Here is a 27,402-nt window from a genome sequence, read left to right as displayed (position 1 = left end):
TCCATATAGGACTATTCATTCTAGGCTTCTTTTTAATTTTAAAACTTTTATTACATTTTTATTTTAATTCCAGTAGCGTTCACACATGGTGTTATGTTAGTTTCGGGTGTACAATATAGTGGTTCTATGCTCCCTAATAAAGAATTCAGTTCAAGGCTTAGTGAAGGCTTTCATCTGGAAAGAATAAAGGACTGGCTGGCGATCTTAGAATACGATTTCAGCAAATACAGTGAGAGGAAGAATGCCTAGCTTCACGTACAATAGCAGGGCATTTCTGCACGCACAATGCTGGGTTCCAGGATGGAACTATTTAGGAAAGGCCAACATAGAAAAGGACTGCAGCATCGACTTTTAAATTTTAAAATCCCAGAGCATAAAAGTTTCTCAGGCAAAACACAACAAGGAAGTCCGCCTGGGAACCCTGGGGACATAATCATCTTGCCCCTCCTTAACAAAGAGGAGTGTCTCACTAATGGGCAAGGCACGCAGAGCGCGAGAGTGACTTGAAGCTGTGCCAGTGAGATTTTATACGTGCTATTGGCTCCAGTAAGAAAACACACCAAAGTGAACTAGAAACTCTGGCTGCAAAGGAATCATTTTCCCAGCATTCTGAATTCAGCCTTCCTTTTATGGAAATGATAAAGACATATGGAACCATCAAGAACCTGAGACACAATGCTCTGGCCCTAGGATGTGATTTTTCAGGAATAACAGAATGGCTTGACTCGGTCACCCCCAGCTTCTTCCACAAATCCCATTCACAGCCTCCTGTCCTTACCTTCACAACACCCTTTTTCTTATGGTATTTCTCTCCGAGTTTCTTGGTTATAATTTTCACAATGATTTCCTAGAAAAGAATAAAAAAATAAAGATGAAAGGGAAGATATAAGTTAGCTTTCCAGTTTTACTCCTTTGCTCTAAACCATGTTCACCAAAAATCACAGCAAAACGTTAACTGCTCTGCTAAATAAGAAATTTTGAGTTCCAAGCCTTCCCAATTATGCAAAACATTCCCTTAGTGATCTCTTATTTCTTCTTTCTCCCTTTATTCAACACAGTTACCAGGAGGGAAAAATATACCTGTCTCAAGGCTGATTTCCACACTGAAGGTCTCTTGAAATCTAGGACTTTTATCTGTCAATCCCAACCCTATTAATCCACGTCTCTTACAGACAGTTTCTCTCTCTCTCTCCATTCAAGGAAGTGAAAAGGGCCAAAGGTATTACACCGCTGGTGTTCCCTGCTGATAAAAACTCAGATGGCAAGTCTCCCTGTGAATTGCAAGGAACTGAGCCCTTTGAGCTTACGCATGACATTTTCCACAATGTTCTTTTCTCATTAGGTTACTCTGAATTTTTGAGACAGATGGGATTCTTCCAGATTAGCTCCCGCTAAAAGTATCATTCTTCTGAACATCTAATTCTCCAATGGGAGAGAAATCTGGGCTTATTTCATATTAATGCATTCTGCATTTGCTTCTTTATCATCATTTTCCTGATTTAGATTAGCTGTCTAGCAGCTGATCATGAAAATTCAATCGCCTGACTTCATGCTATAGTCACTATAGTAATTCTGTATTTGCTACTTCACGTGAATGTAACAGAGGTACTAGATGGTCACAAGTAAGCCAATTAAATTTTATTAATCAAAATTCAATAAGGACTTTGTAGGTAGGATATATTATAGCAGAAAAACACATTTAAGAGAATATATGAGTGGTCTTATTCTTAAGCCTCTAGTCTGAGAATCTAGGACTTTCTAAACGAAGCCAAGTAATGCCAAAACAGCTTTTCTGATTTAGCCAGAGTATTTCTGAGCTAAATTTCTCAAAGGCCCTCATGGGTACACACTTAAAATCTGAAGCTAATTCATTACACCATTGAGCTTACTGATACTTGCTCACACAATAGAGCGGTTCAAGATATTTCTGAGTTTAAACAATAAACCCCTCTCCAGTCTGTGCAGCCTACTGGTGATTTTAACAAACATATTGAGCGTTTCGACATAAGAGACACACTGATTCTCACTTTTAATGTAATACTCTGTAGCAGGAAAAATATTTGAATAATTTATTGTAAGAGAACTATCAAAGAGAAAATGTAATTGAATTTAAAGTATTATCAATGGGAAGAAAATTCTTGGACTAAAACTTGGAATGCTTTCTCTCTCTCTTTCTTTTTTGGTTTCTTTTCTTTTTTCCTTTAAACCAATGAACAGGATATATCAGAATCACCTAGGAGGCTGGTGAAAATACACACTTCATTGGAGAGACTGGAAGGTGGTAGTAATTTGGAAAAAACACTTTGCTAAAAATCTGTGAATTACTCTCTGAGTAAGAATGACTGCTTTCAGCAAAATTCTTGATTATGTTTTCATAAACAATAATCAAACTATTCATAGTCACATGCCAGCTATTGGAATGGAGAAAACAAAAAAAAACCATGGGTGGTTTTTCCCTTCAGGTCCAGGCTTTGCTGATCTTGACTAACCCTGTCCTCAGAGATGGGGAGTCAGGGTGCCTGAGACACCTCAGGAAGCAGGTCTGTTGACCAGCTGAGGGCACAACCTACTGAATAAGACTGCCAGGGAGATCCTATATCATTGCTTACTCTATGACCTTGGGGATGTACTCAAATGCCGACGCCTCAGGGTTTCTCGCCTCTGAAATGGGAATTATAACAGGAATTACCTTATTGGGCTGACAGAAGAATTCATTGACATAATTCATATACAGGACTCACTCGCTATTGAAAGCAGCGAGGATATTTTCATGTTAGCTGACTTGCTTCCTGAGCCTTCACGTGGGCACCAGGTAGAAATGCCTCCCACGTAGAAGACCACAAACTAAGACACGGAAGTGAAATTGCCTTCCTGGTTAGAGGGAGCAGGACAGCGAAGGTCTGAGTGAGAACTCTGGATTTCTGGACCTTCTTCTTAATCTTACTTTTGGAATCAAAACTATCTAAACGACACACACTCTCACTACTTTTCAGCCTCCTATTGTTGATCAAACCAGTTTCTTTCAGAAGCTTTAATGAAGGCACCCTGAGTGTCTTCTGGAAACTTCACATTTAGGCTCAAAACAGAGCATCAATAAATAATAATGTTTAAAATTATTTGAATGTTTCAAAATTATTATTTTAAAATCACATCAAAGAAATATATGAGAAAATACAAAGCTCTACTTGAGTTTGTGAAATCAAAACCAGCATTTTTCGACAAAGTATCTAGAGGGAGATTCTAAGTTCAATAAGCTGTAAGTTGAAAACAAATGCTGCAGCATTCACAGTTCTACTTTTCAGTCTCATTTCTGAAAACACAACCCATGTCTTATAGCAAAAACTGGAAATAATTCCAGGCTTAAAATCAAGAGGTCCGCAAACGAATCTAGCAGCAAACTCAAGAAATCTTACCAGCCTATACATGTGAAGTGATTCTCCAATATGGGTGCAAATGATCACTGAAGATCAGATAAAAAGAAAAGTCAGGAAAGTTATAGATCTAGCCATATGATTTAAGTATATTTGAGAAATTCAAGTCTCTTTACGTGATTCACTTTTAAAAGCATTCAGGATGTAAGAAGCCCAAGCTGGGTACGTACAGGCTGTAGCCAGTGGTCTGTTCGGGCAGTTCTTTTCTTCTCCTCTTCGATCTGGAGAACACAGAAGATACAGAAGTCTCTCTTTAAAATCCTCAATTTATTTCAAATACCATTCTATGTAGCAAACACCATAAAACATACACCTCAAGGGAAATCCGTGTAATTTACAAGCTCTGACAAATACAAATAACCATTTCTTCCAATTTTTGATTCAAAGAAAAAAAGAAAACATTGGGGGGGTGCCTCTCTGGCTCACTTGGTGGGGTGTGTGATTCTTGATCTTGGGGTTGTGGGTTCAAGCCCCACCAGGTTCGAGCCCCACAATGAGTGTTGAGACTGCATGAAGACAAAAATCTTTAAAAATCTATGCATGTAAAAAAAAAAAACACACACACACACACACACATTCTTGGATTTACAAAAATACATGATAAAGCATGTCAACCGGCCAAGAAAATAAACACAAGCAACCTCTACGTCATCAAGACTGCAAGGCCACGTGCCAGCGCTACGTCCCCGTCTCCCTGCTTCCCCCCTGGTGCCTGCCATAAGCTGGGAAACAAGCAACGTTTTCATGTGATAAAAACACAACACTTGAAACAAATTTTGTGCAGCACAATTAGTTCTACGGTGGTGGCCAAAAGAGGCTTCTCTGTTTGATAAGGGTAATAAATCTTGTGAATGTAGGGCAGGAAAAACCTAACCACGAGAGATGGAAGCACAGGGGTGTCCAAACAAAGAGCGCAGTCTGGCTGCTGAGGAGCCACGTGACGCCTTTTTCTTTCCTGACGGAGTAAGTGAACCCAAAGTCCCAACTTTCAATGCGACAGATGCTGCCATTTTTTGGTTGATAATAAATCCCATTTTAATGTCTCCAACTTTCCAATACAAACAAAGAACATTCTAAATTTAGCAGGTTTTTATAAAGCAGAGAGGTCTAGCTTCCCAATTTACTTTGAATTAGATTCAGGAACTTCCTGTCATGGCCTACTGAGACACGTCAAGATGTTGCTCCACCTTCCCTCTCAGACTGCGAAAGCCATGCCCGCTCCCCCACTCACCATGTTCCAGCCACATGGACCTTTCCGGAAGATCTTTCCTGTCTTGGCACCTTTCCACAAGCTGTCCCCAGAGCCCGCCCTCAGACCCCCGTAGCACTTAGTATTTTGTAGTAATACTGGTTCTCTTGTTCATACTCGTACTCGCTGGCTCATTTGTTCATGGAATGTCTCTCACTAGAACGAAAGCCCTGTGACACAGCGGCGCTGTACTTTTCTCCCTACCACGGTGACACAGGACCTCGCACGATGCCCAGCACATAACAGCGACTCAGTATTTGCTCAGTGATGGAGTGACCACATCTCCCAGTACATTTTATACTAGACTCTCAGCCGTTCAGACCACCCTGCGTAGTGAGAGCACCCAGAAATGGCAAAGAGTTGCCTCTGTCCCTTCACAAATGAAGAAGAGGGTTGGGGAGATGACTTTACAGGAAAAAACAAGTCAGCTTCTTCTATCTATTTCTTCTTTCCCTTCACTGGTCCGTCTTCTCTTTCCTACTTACTTAATAAACATACTGACAAGGTAAGGCTGTGTGTGGAAAGGGAGACGGGAAGATTAGAACTGCTCTAGCAGCACAGGTAGATTCAGAGCCAAAAAGTGGCCCTAGATCTTAAATCACGGGTTGTCAAGGATTCGTCATACAGGCTTAGCCATCAGGCTAAGTCAAATTAAAAATATGTCCTAGCTTCGTCTCACTGGCTAGGAAGTGGCAGGTGAGGTCAGAGCCCGAAGGAGAGGGGTTGGCGGGAGAAATCCGCAGAGGAGGCCCATTTCACAGAGCCACGGAAGGGAAACAGAGCTTTCGTTTTGAGCTTCAGTGACTGCCCAAGCCCTTCTGCTTGAATTCCACCGACCATGAACACACAGAGAGTTCTGAAGACAGCACTTGAGGCAAGAAGATAAACGTGTAATGACGGATTCCAACTCTGCTCAGATGGAACCGTGGCCACGCTCCCTTCCCCCAATGCTGTCTGAGTACCTCTTCTGACTTTATGTTAACCCAGGAATTAGTGAGACTAAACTTTCCTTAGTTTGAATTATGTCACTCCTCTAACGGCTAACACGTCATCGATAAGCAGCTCGTAACTATACCTCCATGATTTCGTCGAGGGCAGATTTCTTTTTTTTCTTTTCTTTTGATTGAGCTGAGCTCCGGGAAGATTCTTTCCGTTTAACGGATGCTGCATTCCCGATGGTACTCAATGCGCTTGGTCCCAAGGAACTGGTGAAAAGAAGAGCCATGCCTGTTAACAAACCCTATGCACAGAAGGCGGCTTTCGAATGTGCAGGGGAACAGTACAGAAGATATCTGTTACATGATTAATTTTCAGCAGATTTGTCAGAACAAGAGAGGACCTGTCTTTAGGCCTGCAGGACCCTAAGCAGCAGGAGAACATGTGACCTTTCCTGCCTTAACGCCCTTCCCTCAGTGCCCACCATGATCAGCACAGACCAGTGGTGACAATGCCAGCTTCGGCTTCGGGGTTAGGCAGATCAGGGTCCAAGGGGACTTCTGCTTCTGACCTTGGGCGATTCACTTTTCTAAGCTTCAGTTCCTCATCCATGAACGAGGATAACCATGGGCCCCAACTCAGAGCTCAACTGCGAGGATCAAATAGGAGGCTGGCAATGAAGTCTAGCACATTACGGGCAGTTCGATTTTTTGAAAGCAATCTCACCATGTCACCTAATTTCTGATGGTTCCTAACTGTCTAGAATTGACAGTGTAAACTGTTCTTTAGTGTGGTATCAAATTGTCACCACTGGCCCAAGAAATGGTATTTCTGAATTATTATATACACCAGCCATTCGGAATAACTTGTTACTGAGCCATGCCATGTTTTAGGCCTTTGTAAACCACCTCTCTTATACCTAGAACAATCTCTCCAATTATCTCCATTTGTCCCAAGACTTTAAGATCCATTCTTCATGAGGGTTTCAACTGCCATAACACTTTCCAGCGTGTATCCTGTGTCACCTTGTATTATAATCCTTTGCATATACGATATGTACATATAATAATGTGTACATATTTATATATACTTATTTTTTTCCTGTAAAGCAAGCTGTTATCTTGTGACCCACATAAAATACATGCTCAGTCAATATTTCAATGACTCTTACCAGTGTAACCATTTAGTTTGTCTTATTTGCAAAACACGAACAAAGGATAAATCCATGTACGAAGCTACCATGGAGACAGAAGAACAAGACAGAAAGTGTGATGAACAGGAAAACAACAGAACTTTACTCGGACTCTTTTTAAGAGGGGGAAGTGTGAGTGGAGGGGATGGGGCGGCGCAGAGGAAGAGGGGAGGGAGGGAGAGCGCGGAAGCAGGGGGAGCAGCAGGCAGAGGGAGCAGCAGGCTCCCCGCTGAGCAAGGAACTGGATGTGGGACTCAATCCCAGGACCCTGGGATCATGGCCAGAGCCAAAGGCAGACGCTTTACCGACTGAGCCCCCAGGCGCCCCTAACGACTCTTCCGTCCGGGCGCCCCGGACAGGACTGCCTCGCCCGGTCAGGACTGCCTGGCCCGGCCATCCCAGCAGGCGTTCTCCGGTCACCGAGCTCTCAGCTTTTACATTTACCCGTTGGCAATTTCACTCACTGGCTTTTGTCCCATAATTCAATCCTCTGAATAGATTTCTAAGTTCTGATTCTGTTTCTGGGACCCTGTGCTCTGGTGTGGGGAAGTCAACTGGGGCAGCTGCTGGGGCCAACAGCGAGGCAGAGCCGTCATACAACCCGACCCTTGCACGCTGGGTCCCTCCCCGGAGGCACAGAGAGCAGGGACACGAAGGGGCACTGTTCACGATCGCCCAGAGGACAGACTGACTCCAGTGTCTGCGGACTGAGGAAGACATGAAGCAAATGCAGTGCGTACACACAAAAGGATATTATTCAGCCTCGAAAAGGAGGAAATTTCAACACGTGCCACAACATGGATGGACCCTACAGACATTAAAGTGGTGACAGAAGCCGGGGGCAAAAGGGCATTTGCAGTACGCTTCTCCTCCTGTGAGAAGCCTAGAACAGGCCAATCCATAGAGACAGAAAGCAGAATAGAGGCTACTGGCAGCTGGGGGCTACCTGGAAATGGGGAATTAAGTGTTTAATGGGGACAGAGTTTCAGTTTGGGCTGATGAGAGAGTCCGGGAGATGGATACCAGTGACAACTACGTAACAATGTGAAGCTACCTACCTCCCCTGCCCTGTATGTTTAAAAATGGTGAAAAAGGTCACTTTATATGTATTTTACCACACACACAAAAAATAAACTCAATAGAAACAAAATTTTCTGTCAAGAACATTTATTTGGCATGATTAAATGTCTACAGTGTGACAAGCAATGGGGATAAAAATGTGACCAGAACAGCCCATCAGGGTCTCACAATCTCCTGTGAGAGACCAGACACAGGACAGTCTGGGAAGAAAGGACAGAAGACGTGAAGGCAAGAGAGGGTGAGCCACCACAGCTCATTTCGGACAGGGCAAGTAATTCAGCATAGCTGGACGGCAAGGGGCAGGAGAGACGCCTGGATCACAATGGTCACAAAGCAGCACAGACACAAATGAAAAGTGATTCCACAGGTGAAAGAAAAGCATTTAGAAAGACCCTTCTGCTGGCAACATCAAGATTCTATTAGAGCTAAAACGAATAAGGAAGAATGCGAGAAATGTTGCCAGAACAAATTATGAAGGACAGAAGCCAGGAACATGGAAACCAAAGAAATGACAATAGCAAGAAAAGAAAAAGTCGGTATTCCAAAGAGTAATAAAATAGCAAATCTGAGAGCCTAGATAAAAAAGATATTCTAGTAAAACCAAAATTGTATAAATTGTTGAAGTCTGTATAATCAAGATTATATTGTTAAGTTGAAGAAGCTAATTAATTCCCTTGCCTGCAAGATATCAGCACAATATTTTACCAAGTTTTACCAAGCTTCCTTACCTGAAAACACAAATCAAAAGAGAATACTTGTACAAATCATTTTAAAAGTAGGCAATTAAATATCAATCTCATTAATGAACATTAAAAAACAAAACAAAATAGTCCATTTTTTTTCAGCTGTGCATTATTACTAATAATTTATTTTTTATTTTTAATTTAATTTTATTTTTTTGAGAGAGAGCGCCCTCCGCCCCTTGCATGAGCGGGCAGAGGGGAGAGGCAGAGGGGGAGGGAGAGAGAGAGAATCTCAAGCAGACTCCCTGCCAAGTCGGGAGGCAGATGCGGGCTCGATCCCACAACCCTGAGATCATGACCTGAGCTGAAAGTCGAGAGTTGGGCACTTAAGCAAGCAAGCCACCCAGGCGCCCCAGCTGTGTATTATATATATATATTTTAAAGATTTTATTTTTATTTATTTGACAGACAGAGAGATTGTAAGAAGGCAGAGAGGCAGGCAGAGAGAGCAGGGGAAGCAGGCTCCCTGCTGCGCAGAGAGCCTGATGTGGGGCTCGATCCCAGGACCCTGAGATCATGACCTGAGCCAAAGGCAGAGGCGTAACCCACTGAGCCACCCAGGTGCCCCAGCTGTGTACTATATTTGATCTTACACTAGCTGCTCTAACAATAACATCCCTTTATCCCCAAAGGTTCAATTAGAGGCTGAAAAAACCAAGATGGGGTAATATGGGGCCAAAATCAAGGCAAGAAATGAACGGAAACAGATTGGAAATGGAACGTTTGCTTCTAGAACAGCCCAAGAATTCTGCTGTCAGGAGCTGGAGTGGGTCCTAACGCAATTAAAGAAGAGACGCCCCAAAACAGAAATGGAAACCAAGTAACCTCTGTTCAAACACTGGAGAAGCAGGGCTTGTCTCTGTGCCTCAATATAATATCAAGTATCAATTCTTTATATCCAGAGCCTTTCGTTCATTCTGAGTTTTAGATAAACAAGAGATATAAATCAACAGGAAAATAAATCTCAAACTCTATTAAAATAGGCCATAATCTCAGAAAAAGAAAATTTAGACGAGTCTTTCCATTGCATTACCTGTGACACTACTTATGAGTTATTATCGATACTTGCGACTGAACTTACAGAACTTAATCAAATAAAACTATTTTTCCTAATAGCGCCAGAGCATCGGGGAAAGAAGGCTAACTAGCAGACCCCAGAGGTAAGAGGTCCTCATCCTTAGAGTTAATACATGTCACCTTATTGGCAAAAGGGTCTCTGCAAATGAGGTAAGTTATAGCTTCTGAGATGAGATTATTGTGGGTGGCTGGAGCAGCCTCTCTGTGCAACCACACGCATCCTTTTAGGAGGGAAACAGGCAGGCATGACACAAAGAGAAGGTGATGTGAAGACGGAGCCAGGAGAGTCCGGAAGACACTGCTTCCGAAAACTGAAGGATGCGGCCACAAGGTAAGGAATGCCAAGAGCCAGCAGAAGCTGGAAAAGGCAAAGAACACCTCCCACGCCGCCCCTCAGACCCTCTGGAGGAAGCGAGGCTCACACAGGGCTTCATTTCAACTCAAGGACACTGGCCTCCAGAGACACAAGACACTTCTATGTTTCAAGACACTTGGATTGGGGCGCCTAGGTGGCTCAGTCCGTGAAGCGTCTGCCTTTGGCTCAGGTCATGATCCCAGGGTCCTGGGATCAAGACCCCCACTGGGCTCCCTGGTCGTCGGGGAGTCTGCTTCTCCCTCTGCCTCTCCCCCTGCTTGTGCTCTCTCTCACTTTGCTCTCTCTGTCTCAAATAGTAAAATCTTTTTAAAAAAGATACTTGGTTTATGGTAATTTGTTACAGCAGCCATAGAAAACTAAGACAAGGGAGACCAGTTTGGGGGCCACTGGGACCAATTTTAACATTTATCTACACTCAGGAATAACAAACAATAAGGGAGAAGTGAGTGAAACAGGTACGGGTCCCAAACCATAAGGCATGTATGATTTGATACATGTCAATCTGTCTTCTAGGTCATATCCTACTAATACTTTGAAAAGAATTTTCCTTTCAAATGTACCGTATGTGAAACCCAATTAACCCCCTTCAGGTGTCAATTCTGAAATGTTTAGATCAAAGCGAAGCTCTCTGGCCAGACATCCCGAAGCAGCTGTACATTGGTTCCATCTATTCCCTTCACATCTCCTGGCCGCTTACCTAGCCGTGCCAAGGAGCACTAGCCTACAACTTACCCAAGAAAACCGAGTTAGCTCTTAAATAAACCACATGTTAAAATACTAAGTAAAATAGCAAATACTGGCCAACTCCAAACAAAATTTTGCTAGACACTGGGAAGCACCAGTAGGAAGGTACTTTCCTGAGTATCTGTTGTCTCATTTTATTTAATCTCCGTAACCAAACCGGACACGTTGTGCATCACAGACAGTGAATAAATATTTGGGGAAAGAACAGATAAGCACCGAAGGTGCAAAGGTAACAGAGGCACCAGACCACGTGCCATGCCGGGGCTTGGTAAACTCCAACCTGAGGGCCACAGGCAGGCTGCTGCCTGTCTTCAGAAATAAGATCTTACTGGAATACAGCCATGTGTGTTTGTTGACTCGCTGTCTGCGGCAGCCTTCTCACTCCGATGGCAGTCTAGTGGTTGTGACAAAGACAGATGGCCAATAACGTCTACAATATTGACTCTGGGGCCTTTTACCGAAAAGCTCGGTCAGGCCCTGCTCAGTGACTGCACCGGGCAGCAGGAAGGCGGCTACAAGGACACGCCGACAGGCACATGTACCCTCCACCAGGGGCTAAGACGATGCGTGAGTAACCTAGTCTCTGTCTCACAACATCTTAACACAGTCAGCAGAACAAAAACTGTATCCCCCAGCTAATATTTAAACTGGGTGAGTGAGCTGTGATAGAAAAATCAATAGTGTTACGCAGGGGGGACCGTTATGTGGAGAAGGACCCGCAGGAAAGCAAAAACTTGTCATGTGAGGCATTCACTCGAAATGTGCCTTTCCTCAGAAGCATCCTATCATCAAGGACAGGTAAGAAAAAAAAAAATAGCTGCTAACAAACAAAACCAAACCACCATCAAACGGAAACAAGACAAGGGAAAACATTATAACCAGAAAAAAAAAAAAAAAATTCACAGTCCTGAGGCTTTTAAAATGTAGTCATCAGCATTTCACAAAAACTCTCAAGTTCTAAGAGATCTGGTCCTAAAGCTCACCTGGATTTGGAAGACGTTGCTGCCGAACTACATGCTCCTTTATTCAAATTGAATGTAACTGGAAGGAAAAAATGATATATTTTTACATGTATATTTCATCATACATATAATAAGTATGTGTGTGTGTGTGTGTGTGTGTGTGCATGCGTGCGTGTGTGTGTGTGTTTCAGGAAAATTATAAAACTTATCAGATAAGACCAAAATGTATCCACACAGACGTTCATGGACATTTTGAATAAATGAGAGCTGGAATGCTACCCAGCTACCCAGCGACGATGACTTCTGGAAGATAATACTAAGCGATGCTCACAGAGCTGGGAATTGAGCTACTGGCGACTGCCTTGGCCACTCTCTGCCTCCACAGCTCCCCCTCCCCGTGCTAAGGGAACAGGACTCCAAGTCTGCTCGGGTGTGTACTGTAGCTCTTAGACATGGTTTGGAGCTCGAGTCTGAATGTCTGTGTCCCCCTAAAACTGGTACGTTGAAAACCTAATGTCTGAAGTCATATGATTAGGAGGTGGGGAGATTCAGGAGGTATTAGTAAGGTTCTTTTGCTCTAAACCAATCAGAATAATCCCACTTCATTTCCCAGTGACTGCTTCAGATAGAGGCTGATATGGACTGGCCATGATATTCAGAAAGGAAGTCTGCTGGCCGGAGGAGTGTTTTCTAGATAAAGTTTCCTTTTTCCTTGCTCACAGGGGACTCCGGAAGAGATGCCTTCTGTCGTCCTCTGGACAATGTGGGTGTGCATACAATGGCCAAAGTGCCCGCCCCACCTTGTGTCCAGCGGCTGACAGAGGGCCTGGCATCCAGAAACGCTCTCCTTCTGGGACTCTTACTCTGGCAACATACTTCCTTATTACTTAGACTAGTTTTAGTTGGTTTGGTTACTTGTAGTTGAAGGCACCCTACCTGGTTCATTGTTACCTTTTCGTAAACCGGTAAAAACAATGCATTCCAGACAGATTATACGTCTTGCCCCCAAACATGGCGCTAGTTTTTGGCAGAGCCGATATAAAATCATCCATATTAAAAGAGTAAGAAAAAAGTAAAACCACCTTTTTCTTCGTCATTTTCTCTGCTTAATTCCGTAAAAATAGGGGCCTCCTAAAAGGCAAAAAAAAAAAAAAAAAAAAGAAAGAAAGAAAGAAAAAAGAAAAAAAAGAGGATGATGGTTTGGTTCACAGTGCATTTACTATCAATATTCAAGAGTCCCAAATTATGACTTGCTACCCATGTTGCAAGGCAGCTCCAACATGCAGCTCTGAAATGGTTTAAGATCCAGGCGCCTGGGCTGCTCAGCTGGTCAAGTACCTGCCTACGGCTCCGGCCATGATCCCAGAATCCTGGGATCAAGGCCTACATTGAGGTCCCTGCTCAGTGGGGAATCCGCTTCTCCCTCCCTCCTGCTGTTTCTCTCTCTCTCTCAAATACATAAATGAGATCTTTTAAAAAAATAAAATGATCAAGATCCTAGTTAAGAAATTATACGTACTGCAAATATTCTTCAACTGAGAATTATTTCAAAGGTGAAAAAAGTGGCTTCTTTGTACCACATTGCAGAAGATTACCTACATTTTTATTTCTACTACAATTTAAACAGAAAACAACATAAAACAATTAACCTTTAGAATTTTAGCTAGAGGATGGAGTGCCTGGGTGGCTCCTTTGGTTAAGCATCTGCCTTTGGCTCAGGTCATGATCTCGGGGTCCTGGGATCCAGCCCCGCATCAGGCTCCCTGCTCAGCGGGGGAGTCAGTTTCTCCTTCTCCCTTGCACTGCTCATGCTCTCTCTTGCTTGCTCTCTCTCTCAAACAGATAAAATCTTAAAAAATTAGAATTTTAGCTAGAGGATTACTTTAAAAAGCAAAACCCTTCTATACAGTGGGAGAGTTCAGTGTAAGATCAAGAGCCTAAGACTAACTCACACTGAATCGCAGATCAAACCCACCTCTGCACGTTATTAGCTCCGGTACCATCTCACCATCTCCCCGTACCTCAACTACTCTGTCTATAAAACAGGAATACTGTGCACATCTAGAGGTGTCATAAGGATAAATAGGATAAAATAAAGGAAGCTCTTAGCATAACGCCTGCAACAGGGTTTGATAAACGTTAACTGTTATTTCTACTAATAAAAATGTTGTCTTGAGATGCAGCTGAGAAATTCTTTTCTCCATTAGGATCTCATGAAGGAAGGCGAAAGACAAGATGCTACATTTGAAAAACTGGTAATATTTAAGAATGCAATGAGGAAACACTGAGCAGTAGGCTTCCCTCTGCCTTTAAGGGGAGGGTGCTATTTACACTTAAAGAGTGCAAATTAACTTGAAGATTTTAGTGGAATTAAGCTAAAATGTTACAAAAGGTAAACGAATTTCTTCCACATAAGCTGTGATCCTTCTTAATTTCCACAAGAGGAAATTACCATTTTCCCTCTACTGAAAGCAGAGGTTTAAAAATGAAAAAGGTGAATCAATTTCAGGAATAAAAAGCTTTAGATCTCAGGTGCCTGGGTGGCTCAGTGGGTTAAGGCCTTCTACTTGGGTCGTGATCTCAGGGTCCTGGGATAGAGCCCCACATTGGGCTCTCTGCTCAGCGGGGAGCCTACTTCCTCCTCTCTGCCTACTTGTGATCTGTCAAGTGAATAAATAAAATCTTTAAAAAAAAATGCTTGTAGATTTTAGGCAAGGGTTTAAATTTGTCAATTACAGCAGTTTAACCATTGTTTTACTTTAATACAGAAAACTCCTAAAAGACTGTGTGAATAAATGCATATGAACACACGCATATGGAAAGAGTACCATTATAACCCGCGCACCCATCACTTATCAAGGTCAACTAACACGGTATAAAAGCTGACTCATAAACAGATCTTCACTTTCTTATCGCCGGCTACTTCCAGCATCGCTCTGTACTGAACAGCTTTTATCAGACATGTACCTTAATGATCAGAGCCCCTGTATTCACCATAGCCAAACACTGAAAACAAGCCACACACTTGTGGCTTGGAGAATGGGTAAGTTGTGTGATATTCATAAAATGGAACAGCAGACATCACTTTAAAAAAAGAGTTAAACACTGACAGGAAAGAACACAGGTACAGGAAACATAAAGAACGCTCTGTTTGAGTTAAAGAAGCCAGACAGGGAGTATATGGTGCAATCTCACTTCTACGAAGTTCAAGAATCCACTAACAGATGATCAATAGTGCTACGTTAGAACCCTGGTTCCTTCTTGGGGGAAGGGGACTGTTCACTGGGAATGACTGTGACTCTGGAAATGGTCTGTATCTTGATCTGGGGGGCTGATCTGGGGGGGTCACTACACAGACTCTCCATCCATCTACTTCCATCCACATGTAAAATTTCACTGAGCTTTAGTCACCTTTAGAGTAACGCCCAGCATACACTTTATCACATGTATTTTATACCACAATAAGCTTTTTAAAAATACTAAATGGCTAGTGGTTCACACATATACTAGGTTGTTTTCTTGCACACACATAACTTTTGATAGGTAAACATCATGAGGCAGGGAGTTTTTACCCTTTGTTTACTGCTCTATCTCCAGTGCCTAGAAGAAGGCCTAGAAGGGGAGTACCCAATAAATATTGGCTAAAATTAATGCCGTACTCTAGTTACGCCAACACCTGGACCACCTGAAACATGTCTTCCTCCCCCATTTATCTGCGTTTTGCCCATTGCTTTTTCAAGCCCAGCGGTAGCTACCTTCAGATACTCTGGACCTTCCCCAGGCTGGGGCGAGTGCTGAATCTCCTGGTTCCCACACTTTGTTTAACCGAGCATTGCATTAATTCCATCCAAGTGATCTGATCTGCTCTGTCTCCCCCGTTAGCTATCCCCTCTGCCTTAGGGATAAGGAAACCGAGGTTTAGAAGATTGTGGAATTCTGTAAGACCATGAGGCAGTAACTTAGGAATTGAAGCCAGATTTGTCTCAACTCCAAAACCTAGGCTTTTGTACTCGGCCATGTTCTTTCTTCTCTTAATTAAGGAACGAGACCTATAAAATTAAATTCAGTGCTTAAAAGTTTTGTTTGAGACCTTTTCCTGTTGCTTCCTGGAATGATACTGGTGCTCACCTGTTCTTTCCCTTCCAGACCTCTTCTCACTTGTTCCTGAATAAATTTGGCTGTTTTTTCCTCGTCGTCAAGGTCCTGCTTCTTCTTTTTCTCTAGTTCCAGTTGCCGGCGGATAGTTTCTGGGTCCCTGTCTATGTACTGAATATACCAGCCCTTTGGGGTCTCATCCACCTTGCACAAACCTTTAAAAAAAATAAAAGATTAAAAAATAATAATAATTTAAAAACTTTAAAAATTAAAAAATAAAAGATTTGTATACAATCAAAACTGAAAGCACATACAAATGTGTTTGATCTCTGCACCATGTGTTTATTCCTTCAAACACATTCATTCAAACACATTCAAACACACAAATTCATGCAGCCCACAAATTTTCCATACTCACAGCTGATGAAACTTAAGATATTTGCAGGGGAATATTTTACCTCCTTAAACAGGAAAGTATTATTATTCTGATTTTTCACTAGCTAGGTTAAGTCAACTGTGTGAGCAGGGGAAACACAAGAAAGAAGTATCATCTTGCTTAGTGATTATTTAACTGTGTCTAAGTAGTTAACGTCCAAGGAGAACATGACATTCTGCTAACTTAACTAAGTAGAAATTTTCCCCATCAGACGGAATAAAGGAACACACCGAATAAGTAATACATTGACACAAAATTTCTTTCTCCTCTCTTCCTAAGCTTTAGCCTAGGAAGATCAGAAATGGCATCCACGGGATGCCTCCACGGCTTGGTCCGAGGTCTGACTCTTGATTTCAGGGTCATGAGATCAAGCCCCACGTCGGGCTCCCCACTCAGCATGGAGTCAAGTTTAGACTCTGTCTCGCTCTGCCTCTCCCACGTGTGTTCTCTCTCTCTGTCTCTCTCTCGAATAAATAAATAAATAAATAAATATTTTTAAATATTTAAATATTTGTTACCTCCTTAAACAGGGGTAACAAAGATTTCCAAAAGTAAAATGAAAAAAGGGGGCAAAAAAAGGGAAGGACTGATAGTAATTGTTACCCCAGATGAGAGGATGCTTTGGCGACACATCTTTGCACGATGGAAAGAACCATTCCAGACACTCCACATTCAAGTGTAACCCACAAAATCAATCCTGGAAGATTACGCTCCTCTTGGCCAGTTTTTAATTGCCCTATTTGTCCAAGTTTCCATCAATTTGCATGGAAATTATGACAACTGTCTCTCCTTGCACTGGAGCCACATGACGACTAGTCACATCCTGCCTTACTCTTACCTTCTCTGCCCAGCCACTTTGTAAAATCAGTGAGAGTCTCCCACTGGGTGGCATTCATATGGATGTGCTCCCGGTGGCTGATATACTCATTGTAAACGATGTTGTTGTGAACTCTCTTAGTGCCTACGAACAAAATACAACACCATCAATCCTGGGCACGTTACAACATGATGATGTTACTATACGCACAACACCAGGATGCTTACCAAAGCGTCTCCTGAGAAGTTCTAGAAAGTCATTTCGGAATTCCCTAATAAGGAAAGGAAAGAGAGCATTATGGCACTTTTACAAATATAAAGCATCACTTCTCTGAAATGTAAGCCACCATACAGTTTCAATGTCCAATGATACATGAACCATCTGTGTGAATGTCTGTGAAGAACCTTTAAAAGCTGAAAAAGGAAGGAATCCCAAAAGACTAGAGTTTTCAAGAAGGACGGGTCAAAGTCAGTCTGGAGGGCAACTGTCAGCATTGGCAGAGCAGCCGGAACCAAAGTGACGACACGTCTTTGCAGAGGTTCCTTCATCAAGTCTCTCAGTGCTACTGAATGTGGCATAACAACACTGTCTTTTTGACGGTAAAAACAACTTCCCTTATTCCACGGGAAACTGGCACTCACTGTGTCCCTCTGCACTGAGTACCCTGTGTTAAGTGTACTTAACACAGGTAAACCTACCTGAGTAAAACACAAATCCTGACCCAGGTTACAATCTAGCAGAAGCAATCATAAAAGAAATCGAACAGCAAAAGAGATGTAACAAAGTATCAGGGGAGTCCAGGGAGATCCCTAATATGGGCAGCGAAGTATAAATAGGACTTTAGGGGCGCCTGGGTGGCTCAGTTGGTTTAAGCGTCTGCTTTCAGGTCAGGTCATGATCCCAGGATCCTGGGATCAAGCACCACATCGGGCTCCCCGCTCAATGGAGAGCCTGCTTCTCCCTCTCCCACTCCCCCTACTTGTGTTTCCTCTCTTGCTGTTTCTCTGTCAAGTAAATAAATCAAATCTTTAAAAAAATAAAAATAAAAACCAAGTAGGACTTTAGAGATGAAGAGAAAGAGAAGACCTTCCCCAGATGGCAGAGACACGAAAGCGTCACACCTGGGAAGTGAAAATCTAATTGGGCTAACGTTGAGAGTAGACAAAAATGGGGGATGCAGTGGCATAGAATAGAATAATGGGGCGTGGGTGCAAAACACAGCTGGAAAACACCGGTATGGCTACTCATCTTTAATGTCATGCTAAAGAGGGAGGGTTTTATGCGTGCGGTGGAAAAGCACCAAATAGTTTAGTGAGGAATTAGTACAGACTAATCTGTGATTTAGAAAGATAATCTTGGGGCGCCTGGGTGGCTCAGTGGGTTAAGCCCCTGCCTTCGGCTCAGGTCATGATCTCAGGGTCCTGGGATCGAGTCCCGCATCGGGCTCTCTGCTCAGCAGGGAGCCTGCTTCCCTCTCTCTCTCTCTCTCTCTGCCAGTCTCTCTACCTACCTGTGATCTCTCTCTGTCAAATAAATAAATAAAATCTTAAAAAAAAAAAAAGAAAGATAATCTTGTGGAAAGTACAGAATAAGAATTCTCTAAGTGTGGTCCCCAGAGGAGCGGCACTGACATCACCTGGAACTAGACAGAAACGCTAAGTCTCCAGCCCCACCAGAACCTGCCACTATGGTCCCGAGCCCTCCAGGTGACTCGGACGCGTGTAGAGGTTTGTGACCCACGGGCATAAAGCATGATTGGGAGGAGCGGAAGCTGCAGCCGGGAGCCCAGTGAGGAAATCATGGAATTAATTTGGGCAAGAGAGGATAAGAACTATTATTACTAGAGTCTTGAGAATGGAGAGGATACAAGTTTAAAGGACACCGTAGAGAACTGATGAGGACTCCCCAGCCTGGCATTCCACGTAGGAAGTCATCAGGCAGCCCAGGATAATAAGCAGGTGTGTTGGGCAGAATACTGCCCTTAGCTTTAAAATGTTGGCTCTGTATTCAGAAATACAGAACTGTGCAGGAAAAAAAAAAAATCTACAACTCAAGACAGATGTAAGAAACAAACAGTAAGACCGCGGAGTCAACCAACATGAAGTCTGAACAGCTAGAAGAATGACGGGACTCCTGGAGCCTGTGTACTAAGGAGAAAAGGAAGCCAAGTGGGCGCCCTGAAGAACGTTCTTGCATTTGAGGAGCTGGGGGACAGGCAGAAGGGTTAAGGAAGACAGTAAGACAGGAGGATAGTAAGCAGGGGAGGAGGAGTAGGAAAGAATGGAAAACAGAGACGTGTTTGTGGACAGTTAAGAAAAGATACAGAGGAAGATGGAGAGGCACAAGCGACCCTTCCAGAGGCTGCCGGAGGTGGGCGGCAGCTACCGTGGACACAGCGGACAGGGCTGGGGAGGAAGGCTCCAGTGTAGATGGCTCTTGCCAGAATGGTATTTCCCCAAATGTGGCCTATGTAGCCTAGTGGTATTCCAGACAGTTGTTGTTGTTCCCCCCCCCCCCCCATTTTTAAAAAAAGATTTTATTTATTTGGCAGAGAGCAAGAGAGCAAGAGAGAAAGAACAAGCAGGGGGAGCAGCAGGCGGAAGGAGAGGGGAAATAGGCTTCTCACCAAGCAGAGAGCCCAATGTGGGACTCGATCCCAGGACCCCGGGATCATGACTTGAGCTGAAGGCAGATGCTTAAACCGGCTGAGCCACCCAGTGCCCCTCCAGATGGTTTTGGGTGGTTCAGATAAATCCTCTTTGCCTTTTTCACTGTGCTACTTGCCTTGATGGCACAAAAGCCATGCAGGACCAACCTGCTGACATCTTAGCCAACTGCAGGCAGTGGGTGGTGAGGCCACAGTATACCAGCAGCCCAGGTCTTCTTCATGGGCCGGCGCTCGCAGTGAAAGTCAATGTCAGTCTCATCAAGAATGTCCTTGACAAAGCAATATTATTAATAGTATTACAACTCAACCTTTGGGGCTCTGTCTTTCCATCAGCCTGTGTGATCAAATGGGATTATGAGTTAACCACTTCTGCCGCTGGACAGTGGTTGTTGTGAGCAAATCACTCGTGCCATTGTCTGGGCCACGTGCTGAACTACCCTTTCCACAGAGCACCATTTTGTTGGAAAGAGTGACTGACAGATCAACCATGATTATTCCAAACTGGGTATTTAGTAGACACTTCCCCAAACATAAACAAAGGGAGCTCTGTCATGTCAAGGAAAACAACTGATGGTATTTTTGGCCAATGATAAAATTTGGGCTTTCGAGAAAAATCTAAATCCAGCAAGTTAGCATCAGTCACTGTGAGTCTGATGTACTTTCCAAAACTTCAAGACATTTCTGATGACACTGATGCTGATGTTAATAAATATGATTTTATGCTATTATGTAATGAAAGGTGTCACCACTCCAAATACCCAGCGAGCCAATATTTTACAAATGACCAGTGCATGATGATATAAAATCACACACAGGTATGAGAAGTACAAAGTGAAAGACCAGGAGTTCATGATGTAATAGGGTACAAAAAGTTTGCTGATGTGGTTTCAGATTCCACATGGCAACTAATCTTTAAGAAACTACCATGCCAGGGAGGCCTGGGCGGTTTAGGTGGTTGAGCCACTGACTCTGGATTTCAGTTCAGGTCACGGTCTCAGGGTCCTGGGATCGAGCCCTGCGTCTGGCTCCACACTCAGTGGAGAGTTTGCTTGTGGATTCTCTCTCCCCTTGGCCCATCCCCCCACTCAAGCACAGGTGCACACACTCTCTAAAAGAATAATAAATAAACCTCAAAAAAAAAAAAAAGTTTAAGAAACTACCATGCCATTGTTTTGATTTAGTTTCAAAGAAGAAGATGCAAAATTATCTGAAAAAGGCTATTAAAATATTACCCCATTCCAGCTCTACATCTATGAATAGGATGAGCTTTCTTTGTGTTTCCCAAAACATTTTGAAACAAACTGAATGCAGAAGCAGCTGTGGAATCCAACCATCTTCTATTAAGTCAGACATTGCAGATTGGCAAAAATGTAAACAGTGCCACTCTCACCTTTTTGTTTTAGAAAAGATATGCTCTTTAATTTAAAAAATTCATTTATCTTAACATGCAATAGTTTTCTTATTGTTATTTTTTTTAAAGATTTTATTTATTTATTTGAAAGAGATCACAAGTAGGCAGAGAGGCAGGCAGAGACAGAGGAGAAAGCAGGCTTCCTGCTGAGCAGACAGCCAATGTGCGGCTCGATCCCAGGACCTGGGACCATGACCTGAGCCAAAGGTAGAAGCTTTAACCCACTGAGCCACCCAGGCGCCCCTCTTATTGTTATTTTAAATAAAGTAATAATACATTAATTTTTCATTTTTAATCTCTAATTAACAAATAGCAATGTATCATTATCAATATCAAATATAAACAAAAGCTCTTTGGGTTCTTCAATAATTTTTAAGGGTGGAAAGGGGTCCTAAGACCAAAAGGTCTAGAACTTTGGAAAGAAAGAGATAGAAGTAAAACTGAACATTAATAGTAATAATAATTAACAGCTATTAATCGAGTCCTGGGTACTCTTCTAAATACTTTAGAAGTATTAACTCATTAATCTTTAAATAAACTCCATAAAATAAAGGGAACACCTGGAAGATGATGCTGTTTTTAGTCCCATTTTACAGATGAGCAGACAAAAGTACAGACAAATATAAGTGGTTCAGCCAGTCACACAGCTCCTGAGTAGAGAAGCCTGGACTTGCAGGGTTTAAGGCAGACGGTCTGACTCCGGAGCTGTGCTCTGAGCCACAACCGAGTTAGAATGAAAGATAGTTTTTTAGATTTGAAGTGCAAGACTAAATTGTGAGAAGCACTTTTGCAACATTTCCATACTATGATAAACTGTCAAAGGAAAATATAACCTGAGCACAGGGTACTACCGCTATCGTGCTAATGTGTAAAGAATGGACACAGCTCCCAATACAGAAAATACTAAGCATCTACTCAATGTCTGACTGAATAAAGCTCATGAGGAAAGGATGTCTTTAAGTTACTTACTCTGAAAAATAATCCATAAATTGCTGAGGATTTTCGGAAGCGAGCAAGAGTTGTCTCTGATGAGATTCAGACATACAGTGACATTTGAAGCCATTCTACAAAAATGCAAAGGTAGCAGTTACATTCTGATTTAGATCATCATAAGCGGCCCTAAACAGAAGTATTTAATCAACCCTGAAAAGCTGCTCTTCGATGATAAATTGTAAAAGAAGAAAAAAAAGGAAAAAAATCACTAGCTTTAAGCTCACTATTATTTTTATTTAAAAGTTTTTTACAAGGTTGAGTTATGCAACACTCCTAATCAAAGCATAATCCTGGATTACAGAGACTGAAAAACAGTGCTTTGGAAAACTGACAGTAGTAAGAAATCTGACAGAAGAGCGACTTTGTTTTTCCGTGACTTTGTTTTTTCAATCACTTTAACAAATTCTGTTGAGCACCTACTTTGTGAAGTGTTGTGCAAGTTCTTGGAGGGACGGAATGAAGGAAAATGGGCCAGTAGTGAATTTCCATTACGGGGACTATTTCACTCTACTTTCGTTCATTATCCAAAATACACTGCAGCATATCACAGAAACCTCCTTTAAATACACTAAACCTGCATCTTCTTCAGACGACTATGAAAGAGTTACAAGCTTTGGCTTTGTATCCACCTGACTTAACATTTACATCTTCTTCTTCATAGAAAGAGAAATGAAAAATGCGTCTCTCCTCCCGTATTCCCGTTTCAGTGAATAGCACAGTCGCCCACCCACAGTCGCCCACCCACAGTCGCACACCCGCAGTGAACCTTAGAGACAGGCACCCTCCAGTCGTCCTCTAGGTCCGCCTTCACTAAGCCTGCTTAGCCTCCTCCTGAAGAACTCTTCTCCTGTCCCTGGGCTCAATCTCACATCATTCGCCTGATGTCACCACTCACCTTGCTTAGCTTCCTAAGCTTTGGTTGTCTATTGACTACCCACACTGCTCCTGCCTCATCTGTGTAGTACTCGTGAATTACTTTTACTTAAATGTACCTTAAAAGGAAACTTAGTATCAGTCTCATAAATGAAAAAACCAGTACTACTTTCCATAAATTGAAAATAAATCAACAAAATGGAAACAAAATGATGTTACTAAATTCTAGAAACCCATGAAAGTGGATGGGCAGGAGGGGATATTCTCTATCTGACCACCTTCTCCCTCAATCTTCCAACACTGAGAGACAGGGAGACCCGGGAAGACTTTGGAGGAATCAGTTTCTCCTCCTGCAGGTCATTCTCCCAGGGAGGGAAGGCAGTGAACAGACTGGAGGGCAAACAGGACAGAACCACCACCAAGTGTCTTACTCTGAAATTGGTAACCAAAGGGAAAATTAAGCCTTTATCTTCCTTTTCCCATTGGAACTATATTTTATGGTAACATTTAAGGATCAAACAGTCCTAGTTAATGAGAAAAAGGACATTTTTATAAAAGAATGGTAGCCAATAACAAATTTAGAAAAATATAAAAAAACAACCCCTTTGCAACTCTTAAGGCAACAATGGACTACGGAAAGGATGCTAAAAACACCTAAGTAAAAGGTTGATGAGAGATTACATATATTCCTTACTGGTAACTTTCTCTTGCAAAAGGGAAAATATTAATTTCTACTGTTACTTTACAGGCCAGCATATTTACTCAAATATCTTAGTACTATGAGGTATTATGGGCTTCCTTATGTGATGTAATAGGAAATACATGGGATCGCCTATGTAGCAGTCTTCCCCAAAATATTTAACCCGAACCTAATCAAGCCTTCAGCTCTAAGTTCCAGTTTACAGAAGTTAAAGAAGGAAGGTGAAAGACAACCACAAGAAAACTTAGTTGTTTCATACCATAAAGTGGCAATGCTCCAAGGCAGTTACTGGTCAAATCTCTTCAAGTCAATGTCAGAAAAACGCAGCAAATTGAAAAGCACAGATATGGAAGCAACTCAAGCATCCATTGAAAGATGAACAGATAAAGAAGCTGGATGAAGACATACCCAGTAGAGTATCAGCCATAAAAAGGAACGAGATTTTGCCATTTGTGACAATATGGATGGACCTAGAGAGTATTATGCTACATGAAATAAGTCAGAGAAAAGCAAATTTCACGATTTCACCTATATGTGGAATCTAAAAACAAATGAATAAACAAAAACAAAAGGACAAGCCAATCTATAAATACAGAGAACAAAGTGATGGTCGCCAGAGGGGGGAGGGGGTGCGAGGATTGGTAAAACAGGTGAAGGGAAGTGGGAGATACAGGCCTCCAACGATGGAATGAATATGTCATGGGAACACAAAGTACAGCACGGGGAATATAGTCAATGGTATCATAACAATGGTGCGTGGTCCAGATGACAGCTACACTTGGGAACACAGCATAAGGTACAAACTTGTCGTACATACATAAGGTATAGGTCATGTTGGACACCTGAAACGAATGTGACTAATGTGTGTGTAATGTGTGTCAAGGATACTCATATAAAAAAATTAACTAAGAAAAAAAAGAAAAATAACTGGGTTTTGGGGGGGGCGGTAGAAAGAGTAAGAGACGTAAGTTCTATACTCAGTTTAGAATTGAGAGAGAATTAAAAGTCCTAATAACCCAACACAGAGATTTTTAAGGAAACGAAGCTACTCTGTATGAGACTATAATAATGGACATATGTCATTATGTGTTTGTCCAAACCCACAGAACGTCCAACATCAAGAGTGAACCCTACTATAGACTTTGGTCATGATGATGTGTCAGGGTAGCTTTATTGATTATAACAAAAGTACTATCTTGTTGCAAGGTGCTGATCATGGGGAAGCTGTACATATGTGGGGCTCCAATGTGTATGGGAAATCTCTGTATGGTGGTGAATCTAAAATTGCTCTAAAAAAAAAAATCTATTTTTAAAGTCCTAATAACAAATACAATTCATAGCTTTTGATTTGATCTTGGTTTGAAAAAAACTTTTGGGGGCGCCTGGGTGGCTCAGTGGGTTAAGCTACTGCCTTCGGCTCAGGTCATGATCTCAGGATCCTGGGATTGAGTCCCACATCGGGCTCTCTGCTCAGCGGGGAGCCTGCTTCCCTTCCTCTCTCTCTCTCTGCCTGCCTCTCTGCTTACTTGTGATCTCTCTCTCTCTGTCAAATAAATAAATAAATCTTAAAAAAAAAAAACTTTTAAAAAGCATTTGTGGGAGCAAGGGAGGACATGTGAATATGGAGTGTGTATCAGATGGCATAAGAGAATTTTTGTTGGGGTGCTTGGGTGGCTCAGTGGGATAAAGCCTCTGCCTTCAGCTCAGGTCATGATCCCAGAGTCCTGAGATCGAGCCCCACATATGGCTCTCTGCTAAGCAGGGAGCCTGCTTCCCCATCTCTCTCTGCCTGTCTCTCTGCCTACTTGTGATCTCTCTCTCTCTGTCAAATAAATAAATAAATAAAATATTTTTTTTAATTGCAAAAAAATTAAAATTAAAAAAGAGAGAATTTTTATTAATTTTGTTATGTGGGACGATGTATATTTCTACTATGTAGAAAAATATCCAAATATCTTAGAGAAGCATACTTAAGTATTTAGAGATTAAATACCCTGATGCTTGGAATTTACTTTAAAATATTTCTGAAGGAACGCCTGGGTGGCTCAGTTGGTTAAGCCGTTGCTTTTTGCTCAGGTCATAATCCAAGAGTCCTCGAATCCGGTCTGCACTGGGGAAATCCTTGCTCAGCAGGGAGCCTGCTTCTCTCTCTGCCTGCCCTGCCTGTCGCTGCCCCTGCCTGTGCTCTCTCTAACAAATAAACAAAACCTTAAAAATAAGTAAATAGATAAAATGTTTCTTAAAGAAGCAAAGACAGGCCAAGTTATTTAAAATGTTTAATATGGGTAATGGATATATGGATGTTCATTGTACTAGTCTCTAGCTTTCTGTCTGAGAATGTCACCTTGACTATTAAAAAAAAGAATGAACCGGGGGTGCCTGGGTGGCTCAGTAGGTTAAGCCTCTGCCTTCTGCTCAGGTCATGATCTCAGGGACCTGGGCTCGAGCCCCGCATCCGAATCGGGGGTCTCTGCTCAGTGGGGAGCCTGCTTCCCCCTGCTTTCTCTGCCTGCCTCTCTGCTTATTTGTGACCTCTGTCTGTCAAATAAATAAAAATAAAATCTTTTAAAAAACAAATAAAAATTTAAAAGAATGAACTGGAGAGACAGGAAAAAGAAAAACTGCATCCGTGTCATTCAGTGTAAGGCCAACTTCAGTATCTCATCCCTGGCTGTCAGAAACACTGGGGTAGATTCTTCCAGGTACCCAGTGCTCCTCCGCATCTGCCCAATCCAACTCCATCTCCAGAGAAAAATATGATCCTGTCACTAGCTTGCTCTCAAGTCTTCCAAGTGCTTTATCATCCACCTCACTAATGAGAATAAGTATAAAGTCCATTGCACGGCATGCAAAACTCTCTAAGACCTCCCCAGAGACCCCTCAGCGACGGTACGCGTAATCCGGATTCAAAACTCACAGTCTTACCGGTAGGTACAACTGTTACTTCCACTTTACAGGAGAGGCAAACAGGCAGAGGGAAACGGAAGCACCCTGGCTTAGACGACACGGCGAGGAAGCGGCGCGGCCCGGGGTTCGGGACTCTGACAGTCCGACTCCCGCCCACGAGCCCATCCACAGGAATATCCCGGGCCCGGCACACTGCGGGCGCTCCCTAACCGCTCGTCAGACGAGCACTGGGCCCGGGCTCAGCTGTCCTTTTTCGTCTGACCCCGAGAAGAGCTGTGAATCCTAACCATGCCGCTTCTCTGCAGTGGCGTCAGGTCAGAGACGATGGTCACTGCCGGCCCCCGGGCCCCCGGCCCCGCACTACCCAACGCCGCCGCTTTCGGACGGCTGGAGTCGCAGCACGTCTACCAGAGCCGAGGAGCTGACTCGCAGCGCGGAACCCGGACTAAGGGACCCGAGATCCCCTCCCTCGACCCCGGCGCCAGGATGGTCCAGCAGGGCCCCCCATCCAGGCCCGCTTACCTCGTCCCGACACTGCTTCTGACACATCTGGCAGTACCAGCGCAGCTTCTGAAGCCCCTTGGATTTGATCCTGTTGGCGATGGCCTTTGGGGTAAGAAAATCTGACTTCCCCATCGCGACCACCGACAGCGACAACTTTACTGAAGCCCAGCGCTCCGCCAACCGGAAGCGGAATGAAGCTGACGACGGT

The 27,402-nt window shown here is 42.9% G+C and overlaps 1 protein-coding gene across 1 annotated transcript in view; it reads right to left on the bottom strand.

Moving 5' to 3' along the window:
* The window catches only part of KIN (Kin17 DNA and RNA binding protein), a 33,395-nt gene extending 6,003 nt beyond the window's left edge, over positions 1 to 27,392 (bottom strand). The window contains exons 1-10 of the mRNA XM_082738725.1: positions 27,213 to 27,392; positions 22,187 to 22,281; positions 17,366 to 17,409; positions 17,160 to 17,282; positions 15,919 to 16,100; positions 12,873 to 12,921; positions 11,812 to 11,869; positions 5,756 to 5,885; positions 3,602 to 3,652; positions 779 to 847 (exon numbers count right to left, since the gene is read on the bottom strand). Of these exons, the coding sequence (XP_082594851.1) occupies positions 779 to 847; positions 3,602 to 3,652; positions 5,756 to 5,885; positions 11,812 to 11,869; positions 12,873 to 12,921; positions 15,919 to 16,100; positions 17,160 to 17,282; positions 17,366 to 17,409; positions 22,187 to 22,281; positions 27,213 to 27,326 (915 nt within the window). The 5' untranslated portion in view covers positions 27,327 to 27,392. The remainder of the gene's footprint in view (positions 1 to 778; positions 848 to 3,601; positions 3,653 to 5,755; positions 5,886 to 11,811; positions 11,870 to 12,872; positions 12,922 to 15,918; positions 16,101 to 17,159; positions 17,283 to 17,365; positions 17,410 to 22,186; positions 22,282 to 27,212) is intronic.
* Positions 27,393 to 27,402: the final 10 nt, after the last annotated feature.

Source organism: Mustela nivalis, assembly GCF_964662115.1.
Source record: "Mustela nivalis genome assembly, chromosome: 7".
Taxonomy (NCBI): Eukaryota; Metazoa; Chordata; class Mammalia; order Carnivora; family Mustelidae; genus Mustela; species Mustela nivalis.
This window is presented reverse-complemented; position numbering and strand designations above follow the sequence as displayed.